This window comes from Chanos chanos, chromosome 6, assembly GCF_902362185.1.
Source record: "Chanos chanos chromosome 6, fChaCha1.1, whole genome shotgun sequence".
In the NCBI taxonomy this organism is placed as follows: domain Eukaryota; kingdom Metazoa; phylum Chordata; class Actinopteri; order Gonorynchiformes; family Chanidae; genus Chanos; species Chanos chanos.
The window spans coordinates 13,552,371-13,580,106 of NC_044500.1; the positions used below are offsets into that span (position 1 = coordinate 13,552,371).

At 41.9% G+C, this 27,736-nt stretch overlaps 1 protein-coding gene across 1 annotated transcript; it reads right to left on the reverse strand.

Moving 5' to 3' along the window:
• Positions 1-863: 863 nt before the first annotated feature.
• dpf1 (double PHD fingers 1) lies at positions 864-27,462 on the reverse strand. Its single transcript, XM_030777510.1, has 12 exons — positions 27,353-27,462; positions 18,899-18,928; positions 16,418-16,578; positions 16,022-16,129; positions 15,073-15,200; positions 13,167-13,256; positions 12,063-12,141; positions 11,565-11,696; positions 2,096-2,215; positions 1,714-1,826; positions 1,188-1,269; positions 864-934 (listed from the first exon to the last, which is right to left on the reverse strand). The coding sequence occupies exons 1-12, from the start codon at positions 27,460-27,462 to the stop codon at positions 864-866; spliced, it is 1,224 nt and encodes a 407-aa protein (XP_030633370.1).
• Between the last annotated feature and the right edge of the window lie 274 nt (positions 27,463-27,736).

Sequence of the window (27,736 nt, forward strand, 5' to 3'; positions counted from 1 at the left end):
TTTTCTTTCATCAGATAGATACTGGTTTCTCCTGCACATAAGGGAAGCTTCAAGTTCTTGTGAGGAGTTACCCTTAAGAGCACTACTGAGAAAGTCTTAATCTGGTCAAACTTCAGTTACAGATCATGTGTAACGTAGATGCTCTACCTCCAAGCCTTGAAAAAGACAGATTGATTCGTTCAGTGGAATTTCATGATTTCAGGAACACGGGTCCATGATCACTTTTAGAGACATGGACAGGCTGTGTGCTGGTGTAGACCTCAAACAGCTGACTGCAGAGAATGTGTGGCACGTGTTTATAATTTCCCTTCCTTTTGACTATTAGAGCTCTTCAATCCAATGTGCTGAACCCTTCATGGTGCAGGTGAGCTGATCTAGTGACTCTTCACACAGCTCAAGTGTCCTCTTGTGCCTGATGTCAAATAGCTCTTCAGTTCCAAGCTATTCGGCACTGTTTGGTTAACTATGATAGGATAGATCAAGTGACTGGAGAGGGTCTCCCCCTGGCCCTTGAAGGTGACAGCTCTTTTGAGTGATCTTAAACTGGGTTGATGACTTGGGAAGTCTGTCTCGAGCACATTGGTCAAATCAACATGATACGTCAAAAGATTTTTAGGGCAGCTCAGAGAGAGCGCACGAGATACATCCAATGAAGGACCTTCTGTTTTCAATGCAAACATCGGGATCAAAGAACGAGATGGCTTTTGTCGAATGAGGGAGAACTTGTTGGCCTCTCCGAAGTTGAGAAAATACCTGGATGAATTTTGGGGTAAGTCTCTTTGGATCTGCCATTGTGGATGCTATGGCAATGGGTCAATGGTTAATTTGGCTGGAGGAGTGGATCGGGGAAGTGGAGACAGGGATTAGGTCAAAGTGATGTAGGCAGACGCTTTCTCCTTCAGCTGCCGCAGACACAAATGGCAACTCCAACTTCCTGCAAGAACAATGATTTTCTTATCAGAAATACAAATTTACTATACGCTCTACCACTCCCTCCAGACAACGTAAAGGCTATCAAACTAAATGCAAGACACTGCAAGGTTAAGTAACATAAAATGTATTCCATATCTGGTATATCTTTCCTACTGCACATATCTAATCTCATTGAATATTGATTCATCGTTCAATCTTTGGCCAGTGACCCACTCTTCATTAATCATAGGGGTTGGTCAGGAGTGTGAACATACCTTCTGGAGGCTCTGCCATAGGAGGACTCAGACAATACATATGATACCCTCTGTCACAATCATCACAGAATAAAAGCTGATCCTGACGATATCACACACACGCGCGCACACACACACACACACACACACACACACACACACACACATACAGAGAGAGAAGATCAATTTTCATAAGTTCCTACCCACCATGACACACCTCATTACGGACTACAAAACAACTAAAAATACATATTATGTCATTTGAATGAGTTACACACTGCATGATAAAATGCCTTTTGAAATGTAATAAAAAAACAGTTACTCTCTCTGCTTAAGTTGTTCAGAAGACGGCAGAAGAGTAATTGAGTATATACCAATGAAGGAAAACAGCAATGCACACAGTGGAAGGTTTAGGACAGTTATAACTATTAATAACATCTACTTAATTATTAGGTTGTTGACAGACTTGGAAGGTGACAAAGGTAATGCTATGGCACAAACAGGGGCAAAAATAACTTGGTTCACAGAGGAGATGAGAGAAGCTCACATCATTCTCAGAGGTGCCACAGAGGCTACAGGACTTGCACTCAATACACTGCCAACGATAGGTCCTCACTGCTGCTGTCATGTTGACTGTGAACTGCAGGCAGGATGGGTGACCTATAGAGGCAAAATTAATGAACCAATCTGACTTTTCAAATTCAACTCTCAATTGACTCCCCAGTTCATTATTTATCAATAAATTCCTCGGAACAGTGAACAGAGCTGCAAAAGGTGACTATGATCATTTGAAACATGTGGTGTCTGGAAAAAAAAAAAAAAGTGGACCACATCAACTTTTACTGTGTTACAATGACATCCTAGTCATTTTTGGCCTCTGTTCTTCATTTGGAGATGTTCTGTGCTGGGTGGGCAGAATGATAATGTACCTGATCGCCCACAGTCGGCACAGGAGATGAGATCTTCTGGACAGCCTGTCTTCTTGGAGCCTCCCAGGCAGAAGTCACAATAGCCATTAGGGATAACTGACCCATCTGCTGCTTTTTTGGCTGTAAAGATATAAGGAAGGGGAGGTTCCTCCGTTAAAATCCTGGTTTCAGTCTCATGTAAAATTTAACATTGTGAAACACATTATCAAGACTAATATAGAAGAATGCAGTCAAGCCTTCGCAAAAATGTTTTTAAAGCAACTTGAAAAAGGAACGTTACTCTTTGTTCATTTTTTTTTTATTCATTTTTGTAAGTCACTCTGAACGTGAAAAAATAATCTAAAACAGAAGCAGTCCAACAAAAGGCAAGGGAAGGCGAGGAAGAGAGATAGAGAGAGAGAGAGAGAGAGAGGGAGAGAGAGAGGGGGAGAGAGAGAGAGAGAGAGAGAGGGGAGAGGAGAGAAGAGAGAGACAGACAGGGAGAGAGAAAGGAGAGGAGAGGAGAGGAGAGGAGAGGAGAGAGAGAGACAGAGAGAGAGAAAGAGACTGGTGGTAGAAATGGAGTCCCTGCAGGATTGTACATTGGGTTTTCACCCCATATGTTTCTTCTGAGTGTCGTGGGTATTCTGTTATGCTCTGGTACTTTCCCAGTCCTCCTCATCCAGTGAGGCTACGTGGAGAGTGTGTAAAGAGGGATGAGGAGGTGGAAGAGGGGGGAGGATTTGGGGTTCTCCATTGAGAGGCCCAGGGGTCTGTTAAATATTGTCACAAGAACAGAATGAGAGTTTTCAGGGACCTGCTGTGCATCAAGAGACAGGTGCGCTGCAGGAGGCCATTTTGTAATCTCATTAACAAGGGAGAGAAGCGAGTAGTCATCTCTTTCATTCACAGCCATTGGTACATTCTGGCATCAAACGCTGTGTGGCTATGACTGAGGGCCTCTGTGTCTCAGAGGGATGAGACAAAGACCAGCCAGGCTGGCTTAAGGATATAAGAGTCTACATATCTGTGATCGTTCATGCACATGCTTGTTTTAGAACCGAAGACGGCAATGCACCTACAGATCAAAAATAAATGAATAAATAAATAAATAAGCTAATACTGGTGCCTGCACTGCTCACACATACACAAAGATCATAGATACGACTACAAACATACATTCACACATACACGCACGAGCGCGCGCACACACACACACACATACACACACACACACACACGCACACACACTAGCAGCAGTAGCAGCAGCAATGGCAGGCGGAGTTCTGTCCAGGGAATGGAGTAATCGGGGCAGTGTGTGTTGTGCTGTTGGGTGATTTGGAGAGCCTGGGTCTCTCAGGGCGAGGTCATTAATCCACTCCCCTCTCTAGATTGTATCAGTAGTGGGGGGGGGGGGGGGGGAGGACGTGGAGGAGAAGGAGGAGGGGGTGGCACTGTCTTTTTTTTTTTTTTTTTTTTTATTCCATGGGGCTGCTCTCTGTTCTCTAATCCCCACAGAGAGGGAAAAAAAAACCCTCTGATCAGGATGAGAAGAATAGAGAGCAGTCCACCGTATTAACACAGTGAAATGACTGAGATCCACACACACTGTACTAAAGCATTCCAAGATGTAGGAAATTCATAAAACAAACATACGTACAGTAAGAACAAAAGTACACGTGCAGATACTTATACTGCACAAAGACTGTTATTAGTGAGCAAGGAACAGATAATGGTTCTTTTCCGGACAAAACATGACGGCCAAAAAAAAAAAAACACCACGTACAGAACAAACAACTTGGCTGTACCGCAAAATACGCAATAAAATCCCAGTCTCTACCAGCTAAATCACTATGCTGTGGTAGCTAACACTCATAAACGGAGACTGTACAATTAGTAGTCTTGGGTACTGTACACAGAAGGCTGATGAGCTGTCCGTGGTGCTGAAGTATAGTCGGGATATTGTAAGAGCCAATTAGAAATAACGATAAAGTCTCAGCACACCCACTCATACAAACACAATTAAAAAATATGAAACGTTCACGATTTAAGAAAAAAAAAAAAAAAGTGCACAGGTAGGGAAAATAGGATAACGGTAGACTCCATCTACATTTAGGGGGATAAGGTAAGTCTGTCACTGCCATTGGTGCCTGGTCAGAGCACTACAGAAAACATAAATTCTGTACACCATAAATAAAGAACAGAGGAAGTCTCTACGGTATTAGTGCAGTGTCTAGAGGCTGCTATCTCCTCTGTATAATTAGTGCATGAGGCATGGGAGAGAATGCAGTGGAACTAAAGTGTTATCTCGGCAAGACTGTCTCACCCTCATTAATATTATAAAACACCAAACGTATATTCCATAAAGAGTCACTCTGAACCTGAATGTGCTATTTATTGCACAGACACCGAGCGTAAAAAGCGTCATTAAAACATCAGCTGCATGATGGATATTAAACTAAAGAAGAATGTACAACATAGAGTGACTGTGAGTTTCTGTGCGAAAATACTTAAAAACTAATATAAAAAAAAGCCTGATAAAATAGACAAAGCATATTATTACTGAGGTAAATAAGTTCTCGTTATTCAAAAGTGAAACAAGAGTCGTTTTTTTTTTTTTACGATGACTCCAGGCTCTCTCATGGACCGTTAACAGAAAAAAAAGAAAAAGGGCGGACTTGTGGAAATCCGTTCTTTTGGCTTTTTTCCCCCTTTTATTTCATCTTTCTGCTGCAGGTTGTGCTCAGGAGCCCCTGAGGAGCAAGAATGCAGACATGCATGCAGACGCACACACACACACACACACACACACACACAGTCATACTGTACAGACACTTAAAGAAACACATAGACCCCTTAAACACACACATGCGCATACGCCCCCCCCCCCCCCAACCCCACCCCAACATATACATACACAAACACACACATCAGCATGTACACACATTCATATAAGAATGCACTGGAGTAGCAGATCACCCAAGAGAGTGAATCAGCAGGTCCTGACATAGCTGTGTGTGAGAGCAAGAAAAGCTGCCCCTGGCATGCCTGACTCAAAAAGGGAAAAGCCCATCAATGATTAAACGCCTGCAGCCATGTTTAAGGTCTGCTGTCAGCCACAGGCAGTCTATCGCCTTCTCCCCTTTCACACTTGTCTCCCCTGAGCCAAAGCAAGACAGAGAACAGAGAACACACAGACAGAGGGGCAGAAAACAGACGGGACAGAAAACAGACGGATAGATAGATAGATAGATAGATAGATAGATAGATAGATAGATAGATAGATAGATAGATAGATAGATAGATAGATAGATAGATAGAAAATCAGGTTCTGTGGGGTGAGATGGAACAATACACCTCCCCACCTTTCCCCCATTCTCTATCTACCTCTTGTCTTCCCAGAACACCCGTCCAATTACGGAGAGAATACAGGCAGAACAGCACACTTCACAGCTTTCAAGTGTGCCAGCAGCCTCCTGGGAATTAAAAGACAGAGACAGGGAGAGGAATCCTCAAATACCCCCTCCCATCTCTCTCTCTCTCTCTCTCTCTCTTTCTCTCCCCCTCTCTCTGTCTCACTCACTCTCTCTGTCTCTCTTTCTCTCTCATCTCCTGGAGCCACAACAATCCCATACGAGCCAGATCGTATGCTTCTGATCAGAACACTAGAGGGAGATCGATGCAGTAGCCATGGCCTTATTGAATTAGCACCACCACAGGAATTACCCACAAGGACCTGTTGCCCCCCCCCACACACACACACAACCCCCAACACACACACACACACACACACACACACACAGACTTTCTCTCTCTCTCTCTTTTTCTCTCTCTTTCCTTTTTAAGGTCTATTCCCAAGTTATTGTCTTTTTTCATTCAGCAACATAGAAAACCTACTACTTTACAACATTACTTACATTTAAGCTTGAGTAAGACCTATTCTGTACATAAAACTGTCCTGACAATATGACTGCTGGACTAGTAAAAAAAACAGAAAGGAGACAATAAAAAAGAGGGATATGTGGACAAACCTGAGTGGATAAGAAGAGAGTAAAGAAAACTCCAGCAGTGTGGGACACTTATTATAATAAAGAATAACTCAACATTGCACACATCTGACGAGTATAGTGCACACACACACACACACACACACACACACACACACACACACACACACACTCACACACACACACACACACAGATTTTGATTTATTGTCTGTGTATCTGTGCATAATAAGGTTGCAGGCTTGCAGCATCACACACCATATTCTCTGCTCTATAAAATGACAAATAAGACCGTCCCAAATGCTAACTTTTATGTGCCAGCCCTCATTAAGGCATGTGCCTCATATAACACACACACACACACACACACCGAATACTATGTGCATACGGGCAAATAGACCAGCAAGTGACCAGCAAGCCCATAACATCACACACTGTGATAAAAGGAAAGCATTCCCTCACACATGAAGATATAGGTACAGACAAGCAAAGTTACCTCCACGCTCAGCTCAAAAGGAAAGAAATCAACCCTCACCGTCATAGATTCCTACATGAATTTGTGAGTTTAAGCAAGGACAAGGATTTACAAATACCTCATTGTCTTTCTCTCTCTATTCTTAATCAGCATTATCACAATCTGTCTATTCTCCCCTACCCTCATCACTCCTTTTTTTGTTAAGCACACATCCAAACACACACACCAAGACAAACACACACACACACACACACACACACAAGACGCAGTGCAACACACGAGTCCATCTCCTGTGCAGTCAGCAGGTTTACTTGCGTAACAGACAGGACTTTAAAGAGAATGACATTGCAAAGAACGAGGACAGGGAGCTTTTGGTGCATAATAAAACTTGATCTATGGCTGCAGCGCAATCAGTCTGACCTGCGCACAATATAGCAGCCTGAAATAACCAGACCTGGCACACACTACTCCGAGCTACATCCGCGGAGACAGAAAAAACACATACAATCTTGTCGAACAGAAACATATACTGTGAAAGAATATGTGTAGAATATGCATTTCAAGATACTATTCTGTAAGCAAAAATCTCTCTCTCTCTCGCTCTCTCTAAATATATATATATATATATATATATATATATATATATATATATATAAATATCAGCAGTATCATGTCATTTTATTTATGCTACAGTAATATGAATCAAGTGTTAATCAAATCTTGATTCATACATGCAGACATGCACGCGCACACACATGCACACACATGCATACACGTACGCACCATACACACATACACACACACACACACACACACACACACACTAACACACGCGCATACACACACGCACCATACATACACTATCACACACATGCGGACACACATAATGCATGAATATATGTATGTATAGCCAAAGACCTCATCTTTGGTATTAAGTCTAAAGGAAAAGATGAAAACTGTAAATGACTCAAATTAATCCTTTTTCTACGGAGGGAGCACAGATTACGGTTCCACTGCCTCCTCGTGTGATTTTATAATCCTATTTCAAACGCCTCTAAACTCAAACACTGAGTTTGGTCTTTTGACTGGACACACTTGAGCGCTCCTACAGAGGAATGGATCTTGTGCGCCGCATAGGTAAACACAACCACACACTTACTGCGTATTTACACCTTATTGTTTCAAAGGCAAAATCTGCTCACACTAAAAAAAAAAAAGAGGCCAATTAAATACTCACCTTTCCAATCTCAAGCTTAATTGGACTGCCTTTTAAGTCTTTTCAGATTCATTCGGGAGAATTTTAATGGGTTTTTGTCAATGCTTATGTTTATTTTCTGTGATCTCATGCAAGTTGCAGTGTCTCGGTGCCTTGGTTATTTGAGTAGTTATTTTTCCTTTGTGTATTTTTGTAATACAGCACTGGATTTTTTTTTTTTTTCATTTTCTTTCATATAGATTTCTTAATTCAAAATTCTGCCGTAAGTCCTGTTTGTCTGTCTGTGTGTATATGTGTATTGTCTGTGTGTGTGTGTGTGTGTGTTTGTGTGTGTGGGGGATTTGATTGGGAAATGGGGATAGTGAGGTTATTCTGATATTACCAAATTACTTTCAGGATCCAATCCTGGCCCTGCAACCCCCCCCAGTCTTCGGCCCTTTCTTTAATACAGAATCACAAATGAGGCAGTCTGCAATATCATTCAGCCTTCTCTCCACCCTGCCTCAGCTAATATATATGGTAAATCATGAGGAGACTTTCCCAACTCTCTCCCTCTCTCCCTCTCTCTCTTTCCCTGTCTGCCCCCACCACTCACTCTCTGTCCTTGTAGACTTTAATGAACTCCCTCCACCCTCCCTTAAACCCCTGGCAACTCTAAATTCTACAGTCTCTCCACCCCTTCCTCTTTTAATGTACATATAACAATGGATTCTTTAGGAGGGAGCCTGGCTGGCCGGTTACCATGGCAACACCATCGCTAGGCAACCACCCTGTCTCTTCCTGCTTGGTTGCAGTGGAGACAGCAGCGTTCTGGTAGAAGTAGCAGGTAGCTACTGAGGCCTAGCGGAGCTGAAACTAAAGGTAGGTAAACTGAAAGAACCATCAGGTCTATGCATTTCTGTGATTGTGTGTTATGATTAAAGTGCATACTAACTTAACAGTATTAGTGTTTCACTCAAAGTGGGGCGGGGCAATTGTCCATTATCCCCAAACACTATAGAAACAAGTGTTACATAAGGGGGTTGTCATAAAACTGCTAACATGCTATAACTGACTTAGAAGCATTAGCCCGCCTCAGTGGGTGTGACAAGATAAGTTTGAATGTTCAGATTCTGATGATTTTATAGTACTGAAATAAGGAAAAGTATTTTTCAGTAGACATTCGACGGTCTCCTAGACACCACGCCGTCTTTTTGAGAAATGCACGACTACCCCGCAATATTCTGCTGCGTTACAGAGCAATGGTTTCAGTATACGGCAGATGCAAATACCACTAATGATACAGCCAATCTCAGCTCCAGCCAGGTGTGCTGCTATGCCATTACCATTTGAGATGTGATTCAGCATTGCAATCATGTTAGTCCTTTCACACAGCAACAGAGTGAGCAAATTCCTTTTGAGAAGGGAAACCATTTTAGGCTTTTTTTTTTTTAGAACATTTTTTAAATGAAGGTAATCACTGGAATTGTTTAGAGGAGAGGGTGTGAATTCAAGGGGAGAAAGAGGGAGGGGGAGAGAGAGAGAGAGAGAGTGAGAGAGAGAGAGAGAGAGAGAGAGAGAGGGAGAGGGAGAAAGAGCACTATTTGAAGGACCACAAATAGTGAGACTGAAGCTAAACAAACAAAAGAAGGCTGACCTTCACATTCAAAGAGCAACACTCAGCCCATGGCCACTGTCCTGACTGTGTGTCTGTCTTGATAAACCAAATGCTGAATCTCAATCTACACTTTGGAGAGGGAGGGGTGCTTTGTGACTATGCGCTTCACTTTGGGGGAGGGGTTTCTCTCTTAACTAGAACTCCCCGAGTCACAAAATCCAATTTTCAGGTGCACATCGCGAGAGGCGACCTCCAAAGCAAACACCAATCCTTTCCCTCCACACACACACACCCCCCTCCCACCCCAGTCACATCAATTCCCAAACAACAGCCAATACCCCCCCCCCACCCCCGCCCCCAAACCCAGCCACGCACCCACACCCACACAGAAACACACACACAAACACACACATACACCCACACACACACACACACACACACACACATACACACATACACACAACCCTTCTGGACCCCCCCCCCTTCCTTTTGCTCTCTCATATGAAAAAGAATATGAAGAGACATGAATTTTAATACATCTCCTCATTTCAACCAACCAGCTTCAATTCACCAATGGAAATAAATAAAAAGTGGAAAAAATAGAGAGGACTGATAGATAAATCTTAAATCAAAAGAAGAGAGACAGACAGAGAGAGAGAGAGAGAGAGAGAGAAAACGAACGGGGGACAAAGATAGAGAGGGAAAGAGAGAGAGATAGAAAAGAGACAGAGAGATGGATGAGAGAAACAGCAAGAGTGAAAAAAGAGACTAGCGAGCAGACATTTTGAGACACATACTAAAGCGCAGAAAGAGAAGAGAAAAGAACAGAGCAAGACAGAAAGGGACAGAGGGAAAATGAGAAAGAGAGAGAGAGAGAGAGAGAGAATCTCATCTCTTGGCAGAATAATTTGTCATTTATCAAACTGATTGAAAAAGGAGAGTGGTGGAGAGGGAGGGGGTTGACTAGCAGTAAAACAAAATAAAGAAAAAAAAAAAGGAGAGAATAGGAATTTGGTTTTTCCTAAAGCTCCAATACTTCATTCTACAGCTGAAGTTAGGAGGATGGGGGAAAACATATCGAAGTCTAGACATTTCTTTTTTTGGTCTGAATATTGCATGAATAATGTATGTTCTAGGTTTCATTAAAATCCCTCTTATTAATAATATTACTCATGGTGCAATATGGAGGGCGGGTATATTCATAACCTGGAAGAAGGCGAGAGCAACGGAAGATGTATCATCTCATCAACACAGGGAGAGAGAGAGAGAGAGAAAGAGAAAGAGAAAGAGAGAGAGAGGGGGTGGGGGGGGGAGACAGCATCCCATCTTTTCAGTTCTCTGCATGCACAAAAATCGCACACAAAAAAATGTACGGACACCAGCATGCGCGCGCACGCACACACGCGCACACACACACACACACACACACACGCGCGCGCGCACACACTTGCACACAGCTCTCAAATTTTTCCAAACCACCAGCTCACACTCAGACAACAAGAATCCATTGCTCTACAAGGTAAATAGACAGACAAGCCAATTCAGCCAAGCACTCGGCCAATTAACTCTGGGAGGTAAATGGGCATGTTTCCACAAGGACACTGCAATAAGGTCAACTACAGCGACGTTACCGTGGTGAACTGAAAATTCTCCGTCCTTCTTTGAGACAACAACCTATACTATGGAGGCGTTGTTTATCGATCAAATTTCGTCATTTCTCTATGACGTCTCGTGTAGCATTCATTCAAAATATAACACAAAGACCGCCAGCCAATTAAATAAGTGAATACAGGCCCAAACCACTGCCCTTGCATAAAGTACTCATTTAAAAATAAAAAACAAAACTTGAAATTAACACTATGAAACAGTATGGTCACTATCGCACTGACGTGGCTATATGTTTAGATGGTTCACAGTATAATGTCTATGGCACAGTGCGTGCAAAGATGTGCCTATACTGTGAATGGAACATGTTAATGTCCAGTATATATCTGCTTATATACAGTATGTGATGTGATATGAAATGTGTTATGGTTTTGCTTCGCTGTCAGTACAGTGAGTGCTCGTCTCTAGAGTGAAAGTATAAGTTAAAAGTTTTTGTTCCAGTATGAACCAGTATAGGAGCATTTTCACAGTATAAACAAAGGAGCGGAGGGTCGTGAGGATTCGATATGCGCATGATCCGTCTCAGACTCACGCTTGTGGTTGTTCTTGCGTTGGAAGGGCAGGGTGTGACGTTCAGAATCCTCCTCTCCTTCTTCGTCTGCCAGGTGCGTGTGAGTGTAATGGTAACTCAAGCCCGGGCGGTTCTTGTAGCGTTTCCCACAGACTGAAACAGACCCACACACACACAGACAAACACTTACCTACAATTAAACATTACCGAGATGGACCTCTAACTAACGTGCATTTATAATGTGCACTCCTCGTCGTTCGGTTTACTGCTGCAAACCACGCTCTTGCAGTTGAGCGTTCATAAATACTTCAAAAAAGAATCTAACACACAGCACAACGTTTGCATGTTTCTCAGTGTATTTCAATGTATTTCAAAACTTCCAAATGATTTATCGATTGATCATAATGTTCAGATCATCTCTGTGTTGTTCCTCAGTTCATAGTGGGTGATGTACCCCGTCTTTGCTCTCATCACGTGTTTGACATTGCGTTGCCAGGTGTATAGGTTTGTGATACTCACTATCACACACATATGGTTTGTCTCGATCCTCCAGCGACGTTGGCTCCTGTCTCTTTCTCATACCCCCCACGCCACAAGCCTGGAAGCATGTATTTTTGTACAGGTTGGCATGGCAAACACAGACACAGACACAGACACACACACACACATAGACGTTTATATGCTAAAATGTCAACACATCCTTGCCTTAGAGTTTCAAGGTAGACTTTTGTGACATAAGAGAAATCAAGCCTGAGATAATTATCCTAACATTTCCTTTTATCGCCCACTCCTCTGAGTGTATCAGGTCTGCAAGTAACACCTAAAACCAAGAGTGAGTTTGAGCTCCAATTAACAGCATCGAATGTGTGAAACTCTCTTATACAGTGCCGTTGCTTGGAGTAAAAGATTTTGAGAGAAACAGAGATGAGAGTTCCTTCAACCACAATCTACAATCTCTGGTCCTATGGTGGCGAGATGTTAATGATACTGTAACAGCTCAGAAAGGACTGCTGCAAAATTATCTTTTTCTCAGTGACAAGCATTGCTGAGCAACAATAAAATGAGTAACAAAAAATGGAATCATTTTTCATGCGCTGATAAAACTGTTTTGCACTCTATTACAGGGGGAGGTGGAGTGAGAAGAGCCATTTTTCTAATGCAACAGAGCAAAAAGATTGAGGATGTAATTTTGAGGAATTACAGAAGAACGCAGTTGGTCTATAACCTTAGCGCTAGAAAGTCACATTTAGGGAGCTGAATGAAGGCCTTATGGGACCATCCATAAAATGGGAATCATGACCTTAAAAGAAGCATAGCCAATCAATTGACCTCAACTACATCAGATCTGCTCTTTCTGCCTAAGGGGTTAATCCAGATTACTCAGTATCTAATCACACCCACAGAAGTCCACAGAAACTCCACCAGTAAGACCTCACCCTTGTCTCACCTTTTGTAGCTGTAAGCCTGCCCTGATTTCTTATCCATCGCCCCCTTTTATTTAATTATTCGGAAGTCAAGGTGTCAATTCCCAGCAGGTACAACAATAGCATTCACAGAATTTGCCAGAGTGGGTCTACTGCTGATTTGTCACATTAGCTCAACGCCGAAGGTTCTGGTTCTCACCCGTCCTTTGGTGCGGTTCTTGCGTTTGGGTATATCATCCTCCATCTCCTCTACGTCCAGTTCGTGAGGAAAGTCTCCGACCAGCAGCTTCTAAAGAAACGAGGAAAGGCGAGCACATCTGAGAAATGCGCATTATAAGGGCGTAATGGGACGCAGTACACAGCTGCACTGCTGTGACTCGCTGAGTCAAAAAGTCTGCTGTTATAAATTAATAACGATATTAGAGAGACCCAAAATTATTTTGCAAACTCACAACAAAATAAAGATAAAGGAAAAAGAAGATTAATCACCATGTCAGGTTAAGCTTGTGTAATATGTAAGTCAATATCAGATAAGTATTTTTTTGTGAATCTTATACAATAGCACCAACAGCTCTTTGCGATCCTGACTGAATCACATAAGATGTGGCTGAGTGGATCAGAGATTGATGCGCAAGGTTAAGCAGTGTGGCTTCCTCGTGGCGACTGAAACCCACAGATGTGGTTACTGAATGCAAAAAGATGAACTAAGGTTGTGAACCATGCTGATGTGGTTTTCTGCCATTGAACTAGATGGGGGTTTTTTTCCAGTGGGGGTTATCATGTCTGAAGCTCGAAAAGTTATAGATTTACTTTTGACGTATCTCATATGCGATTACATGCCATGTCTCATGCAGAGAGACAACAGGAGAAAAAATCATCACTTTCTAAGAAAGCGGAGACAATGTTGATCTCAGGCAATCACCTCCACATTTTTGCTTTGTTTCATATCCATTTCATTACTCAAACCTCTGATTTCACTCTTCACATTTTCACTTACAAAAGCTACTTTTCACATGGTAATGAGAACATCACAACAAAAAGATTTGGTGCATCCTGAAGTGATGGAGCGCGCTGGTATCTCACTGCATGTTTAAACAAGAGGTGAGAAAGACAGACGTAATTATTAAACAAACTAGGGTGAGAACATATGGAGGACATGCAGTCTGGAGGGAAATTCAAGCCCTGAGGGAAAGTCGAGCCCATCAGCCTAAGCTTCCTGCTGGGAACTACAGCTATGTAAGCAGCAAGATCACAGGTCTAGTCCCCGAGGAGACCGGGGTCTGCCATGTGGGCCTTAATTGAAGTGCTAATTGGCTAATTGTCGACCCCTGGGATCATTGTCAGGAGCCGAGCGTGGAGAGGGGACTGGGGACTGCTATGCTGAAAATGGATGGCAGCTCATGTGGAAGAGAGACAAGACTGCTTGCAAAGATGCACACAACGTATACACACACACACACACACACCATATGGCAAAAAAATATACTCTATCAATAGTCTTTTCATTTGTGCTGAGCAGAGGCATAGAAACACACACACACACACACACATAATCTTTGTGGTTAACGAGGACCTTTGCTAGTGGAGGCGTTTCATCACTGCAGGGGTCTATGTCACTGCCAAAGAGAGTCACTGACACTACACAGACACTGGAGGGTGAGGAGGGGGGGGGGGGGAGAAGGAGACGGGGGGGGCGGGGAGAACTTGAGATGTGGTGATACAGGGGTAAAGTGTGAGAGGAGGGGGAAGGTTTGAACATTTTAACAGTGTATAGGATGGAGGTGTTAGGAAATAAAATCCTGCCATTATTCACAGTGGTAAGAGCAAATTAATTCCTTCACAAGCGCTCTCTTTTTACCATTTCCACTGTGTGTGTGTGTGTGTGTGTGTGTGTGCGCGCATGTGCGTGTGTGTGTGTGTGTGTGAACGCTTGTGGAGGTGTGTAACTGTGTGCATGCCACAAAACACTCCACAAACCACGGGCTTGCTCTGTAAATGGAATACAACATTTACTCAGCATCACAGAACACTACAAATAAATTCAGTATTCTTCAGAATGCAAGGAAACCCCTGTATCTGCACACGACCTCAAAACTCTCTCTTACTTGACACTCGCTCATAGGCTCCTCTTCCTTGGTCTCCACCTTCTTGTCCAGGGTCTCTCCACTGAGTAAAGACTCCAGCACTGGGCCCTCTGGAACACCTCCCTCCTTCTTCAGCGCCGCCTCGTAATCTGCTGCATGTAAAGGAGATTATACTCAAAACCTGCTTCACCCACTAATGCTACAACACAAGAGTCAAAGATGCATTCAAACTGATTCACAGACTGTCATTTGTATACTGAAAATATTTACTGATGTACAATTAGTGCGCGACTTGTAATAAGGATGCATTAGACTGAGCGAAATAGAAAAACATTTGGGTTTTACTTTACAGTAAAAAGGAAGGAGAACCCACACAGTAATGAGGGTAGAGCTGCACTGTGTTTAACCCAACTGGGTCATCAATCTGACAAAGGCCCTGTAGGGCTGCAACATAGTGCTTTAACCAATGAAAATATAAACTGTCATTGTGGGCAACATCTACTGCTTTCTTTTTCTGCACTACTCTTGGGTAAGGACCTGTACCAGTAGAATTTTTATGGATATGCACAAGTAGACAATAGGAAAACAATTACTGAGGCATATAAATACACACCAAAGGAACACACACACATACACACACACACACACACACACACACACACACACACACACACACAAGCACGCTAACACACGCGCACACAGACACGCACACACACACACACACACACGCACACACACACACGCACACACAGACACGCACACACACACACACACGCACACACACACACGCACACACGCGCACACACACACACACACACACGCACGCACACACACACACACGCACACGCACGAACACACACAAGCACTCACGTACACATGCATTTGATACTTTAACATACATTAATATACTATTGCTTTTAATCAAACATGCATATGCAGGCATATGTATGCGCACACATATATCGCTTACCGATTTTGAACTCAATGGGTCCCAGTCGAGGATCCTCCAGAATGTTTAGCCGCCTCTTTTTACGCCAGCAGCGAGCGGGGTATGTGTAGAGCTGCCCTGGGGCCAAACCTGCATCCAGACAAAAAAAGATGCTTTATAATAAGGCCTGTATCCTCACTCCAGCTCCAATCAGCAGGGATCAAAGATAGCACTTAAGAAAGAAGAGAAAAAACATACAACCACTTTGCATTCAAAAGACCAGCTCAGACAAGGTTATGGCCAAGGTTTCAGATCAACTTACCCTTTACAAAAAGGTTACTGTTACACTCCTACACACCAAAACCCTGTGTATAATCTCACAAATCACATACACACACACACACACACACACACACACACACGGAGATATACACCAACCTGGCCCACGGTGCGTCTTCTCCATCCATATGTAACAGTTACTCTGTGCTACTCCTGTCTGGGAGTCGAGGAAAGGCAGCCTCATGGAGCGTTCAGCGCATAGACGTGCATTATAACTCCGACAGTGTTCAATAGCCTCTCGATAGAATTCCTCACCCAGACTACAGAGGAAATAGACAGGAATACATACATCTGAGACAATGCGGTTTGGCAGTGCAAACACATATCACAGTGTTGGCTGCTTGTATTTCAATAGGGTATAAACATGATTTGAGGTAATGTTAGAGTAGTCCAGTTAAATCATGCTCCAAAGAACACAAAATTATAATAAAACAAGCAACACTTTTATTTAGAACAAAGACAGTACTGTTACGCGCTTTGTATTGTGCAAATAGCAAATTTCAATTTGAAATATGGTCTTTCATCTAATGGTGGTTTTCAAACAGACAGTACACATGTTTGCAGGTTAAAAGCTTCGTTAAGAAAAGTGCAAGAGTGTAAGAATTCAGTGTTGTTGTAATAAAGGTGATGTGCATTCACAGCTCAAATAAAAAAAGAGCACAGTCAACATTTTCATTTTCTCCACAGGAGCATGTGAGAGGAGAAACTGGTGTGAAGGAAGATGCTGATGTGTTCAAACCCTGAGTTTAATGCAGCTACAGCAGGAGCAGAACAAACCCTCGTTGTTAAATCACTTTGTAACGAGATACCTTCACTTCATTTTCCCGCTTTGTTTTAAACTGTTATGATTCCGTCTCAGTCTGTCCATACATTAAAAAAAAAAAAACATATAAATATGGTTATATAAATATAACTAAAATAATATAATATAAAATAAATAAATGGTTATATAAATTCCAGCTCTTCCAACTTCATATTTTATGCATTGTTTTTAGTGTTGATCAGTGCTGATGACCAAAAGAGCTCCCCTTCCTCAACTCCTACTGTCTGCCTGATTTAAAATACTAAACTATATTTTTTATAAAAATTTAAGTTATTGCTAGTGATTCTGCAACTGTTTATAATAGTGACGACCATGGATAATGCTGAGCGTCTAGACATTATGGGATTAGACCAGATCCTTGTTTGACAAGTAGAGGTTTCAGGTTGAATACACAAAAACAGGTTACTCTGGTGAAGTAAAGACATGGGAAGTGGGTTTAAAAACCAGGAGAAAGTTGAGGTGATGAAGCAAAGTTGCATTTTGCATTCAAGGGAACGGGTGAAAGGCTACACGTGGCTGTGTCGCTGTATGAATAACCTATAATGCAGCTTATAGGTGAATATACTGATATACTGCAGGTGGATATATTGATTTTCCATGCTACGTCCGGTTATACGAGAGTCTAAGAATATGAGGAATACTGAATATTCACTCTGCAGGCCTCATCTGTAAAAACAATACATCCGTCCAACATTTGCACAACATGTGTAATGTCTACTAGACATTACAGACAGACACCAGAATTAACTATAAATGTACTACCTGTAATTACGGCAGTGAGCTTCTAATCTTTAACGGTTAGTCAATGAGAATATGCATGAGCTCAGGCCCTCATATAAAACACTATACAGTTCATGCATATTCCCTTTGAGTAATGCATCGTTCATCTGCTGATTCAATGGCAGGTGAAGATGTGCTAAGGAAAATCAAATTTAGTTACTCTGAATGTTGTTTACAGCCGTGATTATTTCGTCTGAAACACTGAACAACGTCTGGTTCATTAAGAATCGGACTCATCGTATGAACCTTATTTGTAATCTGTATATCTAATCTCCACATTTTTTAAAAGTTTAAACAATAAACTCTGCATGCCACTTAGGTATCCTTAGAGACAACTGGATTTGTAGCATGTCAGTTCAATGTACCATTTTTTCTCATTCATTTATTTTGTTTAACTTTTCCTCTTTTTTTCACTGATGCTACAGTGTGCTGTGTATATTTTCTGAATTATTTCTCTAATGTTTGTGCGGCAAAAATATAATACATTTAGCTTCCTCATTTCCCTGTGCAATGTGCCACAACAAGAGAAAACAGCAATGTTACTTTGTTACTTCACAAAATTTGTATAAAACAAAAAAACTGAGCGGAGTGTATTTTTCAAATGAAACCTCGAACACCTTAATGGTGGAGTTTTAGATATGCTAATTTATGTCTTTCATTAAGTCGCTTGTTAGCGACTTCTGTGTGCTTTCGCTGCTCTGAACCTCCTAAAAAATTGTTTTCATCTTCTTTTTTTTTTCTGTCAGTCTAATCATGTTATCCTCAGAGGGCAGAGAAAACATACCGCTTGGTGCTGTTCAGAAAGATACATATCAAAGGAGAAACGATGCCCTACATAAGGAGGAGTAGTGCCCCAGGTAAGGAGGAGGTCCTTGTCGCACGTGACAGGTGGCGTTCACTGTCACACTGTGTCAAGGGAAATGACTCTGTACCTGAGAAGGAGATGGTGTTCTGCACAAGTATTACATTCTGCATACCTGTTTTTTATGACTGCTCCACTTGATTGCCTATGAGAAAATGAGAGAGAGAGACAGAGAAAGAGAAAAAGAGAGAGATAGAATGAGAAAGAGACAAAGAGATAGATAGATAGATAGATAGATAGATAGATAGATAGATAGATAGATAGATAGATAGATAGATAGATAGATAGAGAGGGAGAGAGAGAGAGAGAGAGAGAGAGAGAAAGAGAGAGACAGTTTATATCTGTCCATTTGAACTTCCAGAGTTATAACTCAGTACCCATATAAATGCTTTCATGAATTATACGACATGGCAGATCTCTGAGGTTACAGTCCGCAACTAAACTTAAAAGTCTTTCAAGCAGTTACATGAACTGAGTCATACTGCAAGAATAAAATCTTTATTGTGATGAACACAGTCAGACATGGGGTCGTTTAACTGTGAGCATACCCATATTTCAAAGACCAATGTATGTAAGTACTGCATGACAAAGAGTATTGCTGTTAAGAGCGGAGAAAGAGCACCAGAACATACTCTGGCATAAATGCATTCTCTAGAAAATTATTATTGTTAAAGCGTTTTTAATCAAAACTGTTTCAGAGTTCTTAAAGAGTCGAAACATGGCACGGATTTTACTGACATAAGTTCATAATTTATCTTGTATACAGAAAGAGTTGGGCACAAAAGATATGTGTGATGATTATTGTGCTATGTTTCCATGTCTTCAGCTGCTCCATTATACATATGTGTGTACCCCCCTCCTCTCTCTCTCTCTCTCTGAATCTCTCTCTGTCATTCTCTCTCCCGCTGTACCCCCCCCCCCCCCCCCCCCCGGGCTCTTGTGTGTGTGTGTGTGTGTGTCTTGACTTTTAAGTTAAAATAAATCACTACCGCTGAATCTCTGAATCTCTTGATCTGGCTTTGCTGTGACTGTTCTGTACAGTAATTTAACTGCACAAAACACAGCCCAGATCCTCTACAGACCACGCTGTAAAGATTAGTGCTGCTGTAAATTTTAGGTTTTGCACTCACAAAAAAAAAAAATCAGAGCACATTTCACTTTTTAGTCCATAACAAAACCACATATATACACACTTGCACACACATACACACATAATCATGCATGTAATCACAAACTCACACACAGGCCTTTTAAAATATTAAGTGTGTGATGTGAAAAAAGGCAAACGCTTAAAAGCAGTGCTAATTCTCAAAGCTAAACGAAGAGAGGATAGTATGGGGGGGAAAAAACACATTCCAAATGCAAAGCAGTCAGTCCCTGAGGTTTGCCCTGATGCCCCTCCCCCTATGCCCCCAATCTGACTACAACACCCCCACCCCACCATTCCATCACGCACCGACTGCTACTGGAGCTATCGTTATAAGTCAGCTTTTCAATAATAAGTTGACAGCTGTAGAAAATGGCCGCTCTCAATTTGGTTGCTTCTCAGTGCAATCTCATTACATTACGCTGCGGCTGTGTGCCCTTGAAAGCTTAGGAAAGTATTTTGCTAGAGGATGCAGGGTAGCTGACTCCCTGAAAAAAGGCACTAAAATTAGGCTGAAGCAGACAGGACCAAAATCACTCCGGCAACAGTCTCCACCTTACCTGACGAGGGCTGAACCCACCCTGTTTTTATTATGTTCCTTTCCGGACCAGTAGAAGCACATGAGTGTTTGTATTTGAAACGGCACCAGTGCCCCGTTAGGTTGGCTGTCGATAAAACGAGCCAAGTTTTAATGCACTGTCTGTGTTAGCTTTGAGAGGCTATTTTAGGCTACAGACACTAGCCATGGGCCCATTAACCCAAAAAGAAAAAAAAAAATCTACAGTTAGTCTTTCTTAGGAGGGTATTGTATTTATGTGGAATCAGACGCACATAAGCAAAGAGCAAAAAGACATAAACACACGCAGACATGTCTTTGTTGGTCCTCTGGCTGTATTGCGTTCAGTCACACAAAGAAAAAACAAAAAGTGCCTAAAGGATCATGCGTGCATTCACACACACACACACTAGCACACACACACACATACACACAAGGTCCTCTATTACAACCTTAAACGTCTCACAAAACTAGTCATGGGTTAACCAGCTATACCTCCCAATACCTCCACCAGATGTGCACCAATTAGCCACAATTAACATTGCTTTGTACTGTAAGAAATAGAGAGGGCTCCCTCTAGAGGGGAAGAGATGTAATTGGGATAGTTGAACTTAAAGCAGTTTGGCAACATTTCTAGTTCTTATGAAGAAATAACCCTCAAAATACATATAGAAAGTTTAAATAGATAGATAAATTAGATGGACAGAGATCTAACATGTTACCAAAACACATGCTGAGGCACTGCTCTTGATTCAGGCAAACTGTTTTGTTTGTGCGTGCGTGTGTGCGTGCGCGTGTGTGCGTGTGTGTGTGTTGCTGGATATTATCATTTGTAAAAAATCAGTAAATAGTCCATGGGTTAAAAAAAAAAACTATTAGCCTCATGCCACTGCAATTTGCACAATGTAACTCCCACACACTGTCATAAATCAACCCATTAGAAAGCATATTTTAGGACAATTTTAATCTTAGCCGTAATGGTGCTTCTGAGCACGTCAGATGATGTTAAATGTAGCTAACGTCACTTAAACCAACAGATAACACATCTTATTTGCTCAAAATTGTGTTCCTAAAGTCATTTGTTGCGTATTACAACTCATATGAACTGAGAATTTGAAGGTGTCGTTTATGACTGGCAAAAAAAAATCTCACTCCAGACTCATTTGACTCTCATGACATGTAAAGTGTGTGTCTGTACAGATGGGTGAAACAGGGACAAGCTGACCCCAAGGAAGGCGCGAAGGAGAGAGCACAGGGAAAGCCAGGCTGAGTGTTAGCAATCGCTAATGGCCTGTTCCACAGCTTGTCCATAAGCTTGGTCCTGTTTAGAGAGGCAATCTGCCCTCCCATCCCCCATCACCACTGTAGATTACACTATGCAATATCACCCCTTCCCTGGCACCCCTCCCTTTCCGCCATCTCTCTTTCACCCTCCTCCCATTTTATCTCTTTCTTTCTTTCTTTCTTTCTTTCTTTCTTTCTGTCTCTCTCTTTCTCTCTCTCTCTCTTACACTATCCATTCAAATGATTTACCTTGCCCCTCTCTCTCTCTCTCTCTCTCTCTTCCTCTACAGATGTGGCAGAACAGATCCTCTGCTTGCTGAAGATAGCCAGGTCACTGAGGACTGGAAAAGTGGAGTTGTGCCAGATGGTTAGAGAAGTATTCATACGGTTCTCAGCATCACATATAATATGGCGTTGTGACTTTTTTATATTGTTTCTGCAGTTTCGCAGAGAAAACTTAACAACATCAGGAGCAGCGTCACTCGGCTCTAAAGCATGTGACGAAACATAAAGAATGTTGTCATGTGTACTATAGACAGTTACAGTATATGTGTAGCTTTTCACGCTTACTGTTTCAAAACCAGTCAATGATTTCATTCTATGACTTTGTCCAACTGCTAACACAAAGTTTCTTCCATAAAAAAAAAAAAACCCTTACATAGAATAACAGTCATTTTTAACGATTGTTTAAAGCAATTGCCTCCATACGTAGTGGGCCTTAGTGGCAAAGACATTTGTCCGTTAAATTGAATTTTGCTGCCTGGGTTTTGCTGGCACAGCCTGTGCGTGAACATAAATCGTAGAGTGTGACATGACATTAGCCCTGATGTCCAAGTCCATGTTTCTCCAGTAGTCTTGACTCTCTGAAATAAGAACTGAGGCAGACCACATACTTTCCTCCTCGAATACGCCAGTTAAGACACTACCCAGGAAAACAGAAATTGTCACTGTCTGGAAATGTACAAATGAAGACCTTTGGGACTTGAAGCAGTTAAATATGCAGGGTAAATCTCAATTTTTGTCTGAAACTGAAAACAAAATGATGCCAAGAAACCTTTCATAATTCTAACAGTAAAAAAGATTGTTTAAATAACTACTCCCCTGCTACATTCTATTCTTATACTCCTACAATCTTACTTGGAATAAGAAATATATCAGCCTTAATTTCTTTAATCACTCATTCCCCCATTCTCTTTATCCCTGTATTTTTGTTCTCTCTCTAGTTATTTATCTTAACTCTTTTCCACTGCCATGCCTATGGATCTCCAGTAGAGATGGCCAATGGGAGTGTTTGGCCAGCAAAGAGGGAGAGAGATGAATATTTTTTCCTTCAGCGCTTTAATAATGTCTCAGGGTCTGGGGAGAGGATCCATCCACGTAATAACAGGCAAAGTGGAAGAGCCATAAATCTCTTCTGATGGACCTGCATTCAGCACTGAACCACTATGCACTGCTGTGCTTCTCCAAATGCACGGTCTGATTCACAGTGGCACACACAAACACACCAGTGCAACACACACACACACACACACACACACAACACACACACAACACATACACACACATTATAGACACAAAGCACAGACTCTCAGGGTCACACAGCACTCACAAAAAAAACATAGACAGCCAAAATACACTCTAGATATTAAAATACTAACAGATAAACAAACATCCAAAGCATATCGACAGAACAATACATACAAATTCTCATATGGATCTGAACTGTCTCGCCAATCCCTCTCACACATTCATGCACAGGCAATATGCAGGATGGCAGCAACAAAAACAATGACTTTAACTGAATATTGTCATATTATCTGTTACAATTTTGGAACATCTCCCTTTTATGTTCCCCTCCTGCAGGCAGTCTTTGTTGTAGGCCCTTTTCTTTCTGTGTTAGTGTTGTACGGTGCCTAACCATGTTCAGCTCAACATATCATTAATGCCATCTGCCCCGTGCACTGTATCACCTCATGCTCCACCAAATCTCTCCATATTCATTCAATATTCACTGGCAAGGGGTCAGCAACACGAAGATACTCCAAAAACATTTTTAACATACTGCTAGGGGCCATGGAAAGTAGCAGTGTTTATTTGGCAAAGCGTTTCACATTCAGTCTCACTTATTCAGAGCATCTTTTCATTTCCTTGCTTCCTCCTCCTCCTCCTCATCCTCCTCCTCCTCTCGTTCTGTCATTATTTTCAGTCAAACACATCAACCACTTTGCTTCTCTTATGCTCATTCTTATTCATTCCAGCCTGGTCTTAAAACCAACACCCACGACACATCTTCTTCCTACTTCATCATCTCATCTAAATGACACAAAACTCAATGGGCTACCCAGGAACTGACCCACTGATCCAAATACATGTCTCTCTCGCTCTCTCTCTCTCTGTATCTATGACTCCCTATTATTCACTTTCAGTCTTTCTCTAACCCTTCATACTCTCACATCTATCCAACTGCATACTTTCCCGAACTGTACACTTCTATTGTCTGGCAAGTTATTCCTCCACAAGGTATCCCCACCGCCCTGCTACCAGGGTCAGGTTTCAGTATGGCCCACACACATAGCCTCCCCTCTCTCTCTCTCTCCCTACCCCACACAACTCCTCTTGCCCAGTACCACACTACGGCATATCCACAGACAGCGACCATACACCAAAGGCTCCCAGAGCAACAGTGCTATGACTGACAGTCAGTTAGGTAGCTTTGGAGAAATAGGTCATAGAGCTAAAAATACCTATCTGTGTCTCTCTCTCCTCATGAAGACAAAGAGTCTCAATAGAAAAAAAAAAGAGAGAGAAGGAGTGTACAGCCCACCAGCCTCAGAAAGAGAAAAAAAAATGTCCTTATAGGCAACTAGCTGACATTACGCAAACAAAAAAAAAAAAAAAGTGAAAGAGGAACAGGATGGGAAAGAACAATCCAGAACGGAGCGTCGGTCTTAGGCTTCAGTGCACCCAGCAGAGGCCTGCTTAAGCAATGCCTGAGTACAGAATTATATGGAATCCGTTTTTCTCAGATCAGTGAGGCAAAGGCGATATGACCATCAGGGCAGTCAGCATACAACATCCTGTTCAGTAGGAAGTGACAGGGAGAAAGTGGGCAAGGAGTATTATCACAACGAAAGATAACGAAAGATGCTAGAACCGGGCTTGAGAAAAAAAATTGAAGGGGAAAAAGAAGAAACAGTGAAACTGAGGAAACAGAAGGTACAAGAAATGGTTAAATTGAGTGGAGAGGAACACCTTGATACTATTCGGGCCAATAAAATGCTCGGAATTCAATTGTGTTCTGAAACAGACAAGCCAGTGATGGCAGAAAAGGGAGGTTGGTGTGGCTGGGGGTGGGGGTGGGTGGGGGGTATGAGAGGAGACAGCAAGCGGAAAGGAGAGGGAGCAAAAGAGAGGAAATGAAGGCACAAGAGATTAGAGGGGAAAACTAATCCACTGGAAAAGGTTAAAAAAATCTCAGTCAAATGTTCAGGGTTTTTTGGGGTTTTTTTAGATATACTTTTGAAAGCATCAGCCCATCTGATTCGGAATCATTTTTTAGGAGCAATGTCACCATAGACAGACTGCTTAGGAAGAACCAATTTGCTGTAACGCACAAGTTATTCTGCACAGTATATCTTCTTATATAATTTGTCATGTAGGATCTTCATGAGGTTGCAGAGAACAACAACGTCACAACAGACTACTCGAAAGAACAATTTAGATTTGTCTATGGACGGCAGTCCCTTTTGCCATGTCTTGAACCATGGTTTTAACGTTTTAACGTTTTTTTTTAATTAATTCAAATTAATCCTCGTGGAGGCACAGTCCCGAAAAGACCTCTGCGATTCTGCCTCTGCCCAGTGAAACTGCTCAAACTACCATACAGTGAACAAGCAAAGAGTTTTCAAAGACGTTTTTACCCACAATCGAACGATTCAGTCCTCAAATTCACGGAGGTTCTCTCTGTAATAAACGTATATATACTCATATCTTTGTACACATTCATCAGGATGTATGTGTAGGTGGGTAGGTGGAGGTGTGTATAGGCTATGGAAGTGCAGAGTCCATGGAGAGTAAAAAGTTACGTTTCCATTTTGTTTCTGTTTTACAGAGATGTGAGCTGTGCAGTTGCACACGTGAACAGGATGGATTTTCGTATACGCGGATAAGTGTAAATAAAATAAGATATCATAAAATAAAATAAAATAAAACAAAAACTTCATCACGGTATGTCTTTTTCGTGTATGAAGCTCCACAATATGCCTTTATGGCAAGAATTCAAATGAAATGCCATCACAGTCGTGCCGGAATTTAAAGTCAAACCCAAACTAGCCTATTGGTTATGGAGATGCTTCACCTCGCGGTTTCAAGTGCAGAGTGATGAACACGCAAAACAGGTGCGTACTCGTTTCCAAGAACTGCCTGAAATGTCGCCCGTGTATAGCCTATTTCAATAGCCTACGCGGTGACAACAGCGGCTGCATTTTTGCATCGCAGTGAGCTGAACTCATATACAGGTAGGCTGTCATGGAGACTTTGATTAACAGAAACGTCCCTGTAACAGGTATGATAGAATAGGGTTATGCAAAAATTCGTGGAAAAAAAGCTGTGTTCCATGTGTTGTTTCAACAATACTTGATGAAATGTGCCCTTCGAAAGGTCTCGATCTCCAAAGATGACAAACGCAAAGCCATATTTTGGCACTGAGCCCTCGCGGTTGTCTGCGTGCAGCACGCTGAAATTCTCATCTGTCAATTTGCACAAAGGAATCGGATGAGAACTTGATGGAATGTTCATCGTCGTATCGGTCCAGACACGACAATGTTACATTGTTACTCCACAGTTACAGAGCACTGACCGTGCTACAGCTCATACCGGGTGCACGTATCAAATGCGATTTTGCCATCATCAGCGAGGAAATTAATAGTACCTTTCTTATTATTTGTTCACTTTAAATTTGGCCGAGGTGAGCGCACGTTCGGCTATTGCATTGACATAAATAACCTGTCGTGGAGTTTGGAATATCAGTAGCTGTTATTAAAATTAAACAAACTGGAACATAAAAACGAAGTTAATGCATTACGTTTTGTATAGCTTTGTTTTAGCCGGGCTAAAATTCTGTTTAAAACAATTCATTGCACACAGGTAGCAATTGTAACCATATCCTCCAAAACCTCATCCCAGCTCTTAACATGCTGAAAAATGTATACAAATATCATACATTTTCAACTAACGACCGTAGAAGTTCACATTAATCAATATATTGACAAGTGAGACCGGGTCACGTAAATTGTACTTTAACATTCCACCATATCGTCCCCATACAACTGCTCCGGAATTGTAGGCTATCCGAAAACACGCATTGGAGACTCCGCACTTCAGAGCATATTCATACAATTCCAAAAACAATGCCGGTGATGATATGACTTATTTCTCTATACTTCAAAAATTTATTTAAACAACCCCTGCCGGCAACTGACACTTTTAACGATGTTTCCCCAAAAAGATAATAATACTGACAACAGCCTCTGGTGAAAAGAATTCGGTTAGAAAAGCAAATAATAAAATATGTTTTTACTTACGATTTTAAGGGATTTTGGACCACTGTGGCCATTTTGATATAGTATGATACAATGTACGACTGCAGATCCCCGGTATTGTACATGTAATATACCAGCAATTTCAATTTCATTCATTCTCTGGGGCTGCGGCTGGAGTAGCCAGCCAATAGGAGTAGGATTTCTACATGGCAAATCTGGGGAAATGTAGTTTTTACACCAGTCGATATTAAACAAGGTGATGGCTTGCGTACTACAACTACCAGAGTATATCACGATTAACAGTATAGTAGTCCCGCCTTGGATTTGTATGGGTAAGCCAAAACATCTACTGTAATGTCAAGGTTGGCTACCGGACTGTCAGTCTGTCTGTGCCATTCGTATTAATGTATTGTTTCCTTCTTCTGC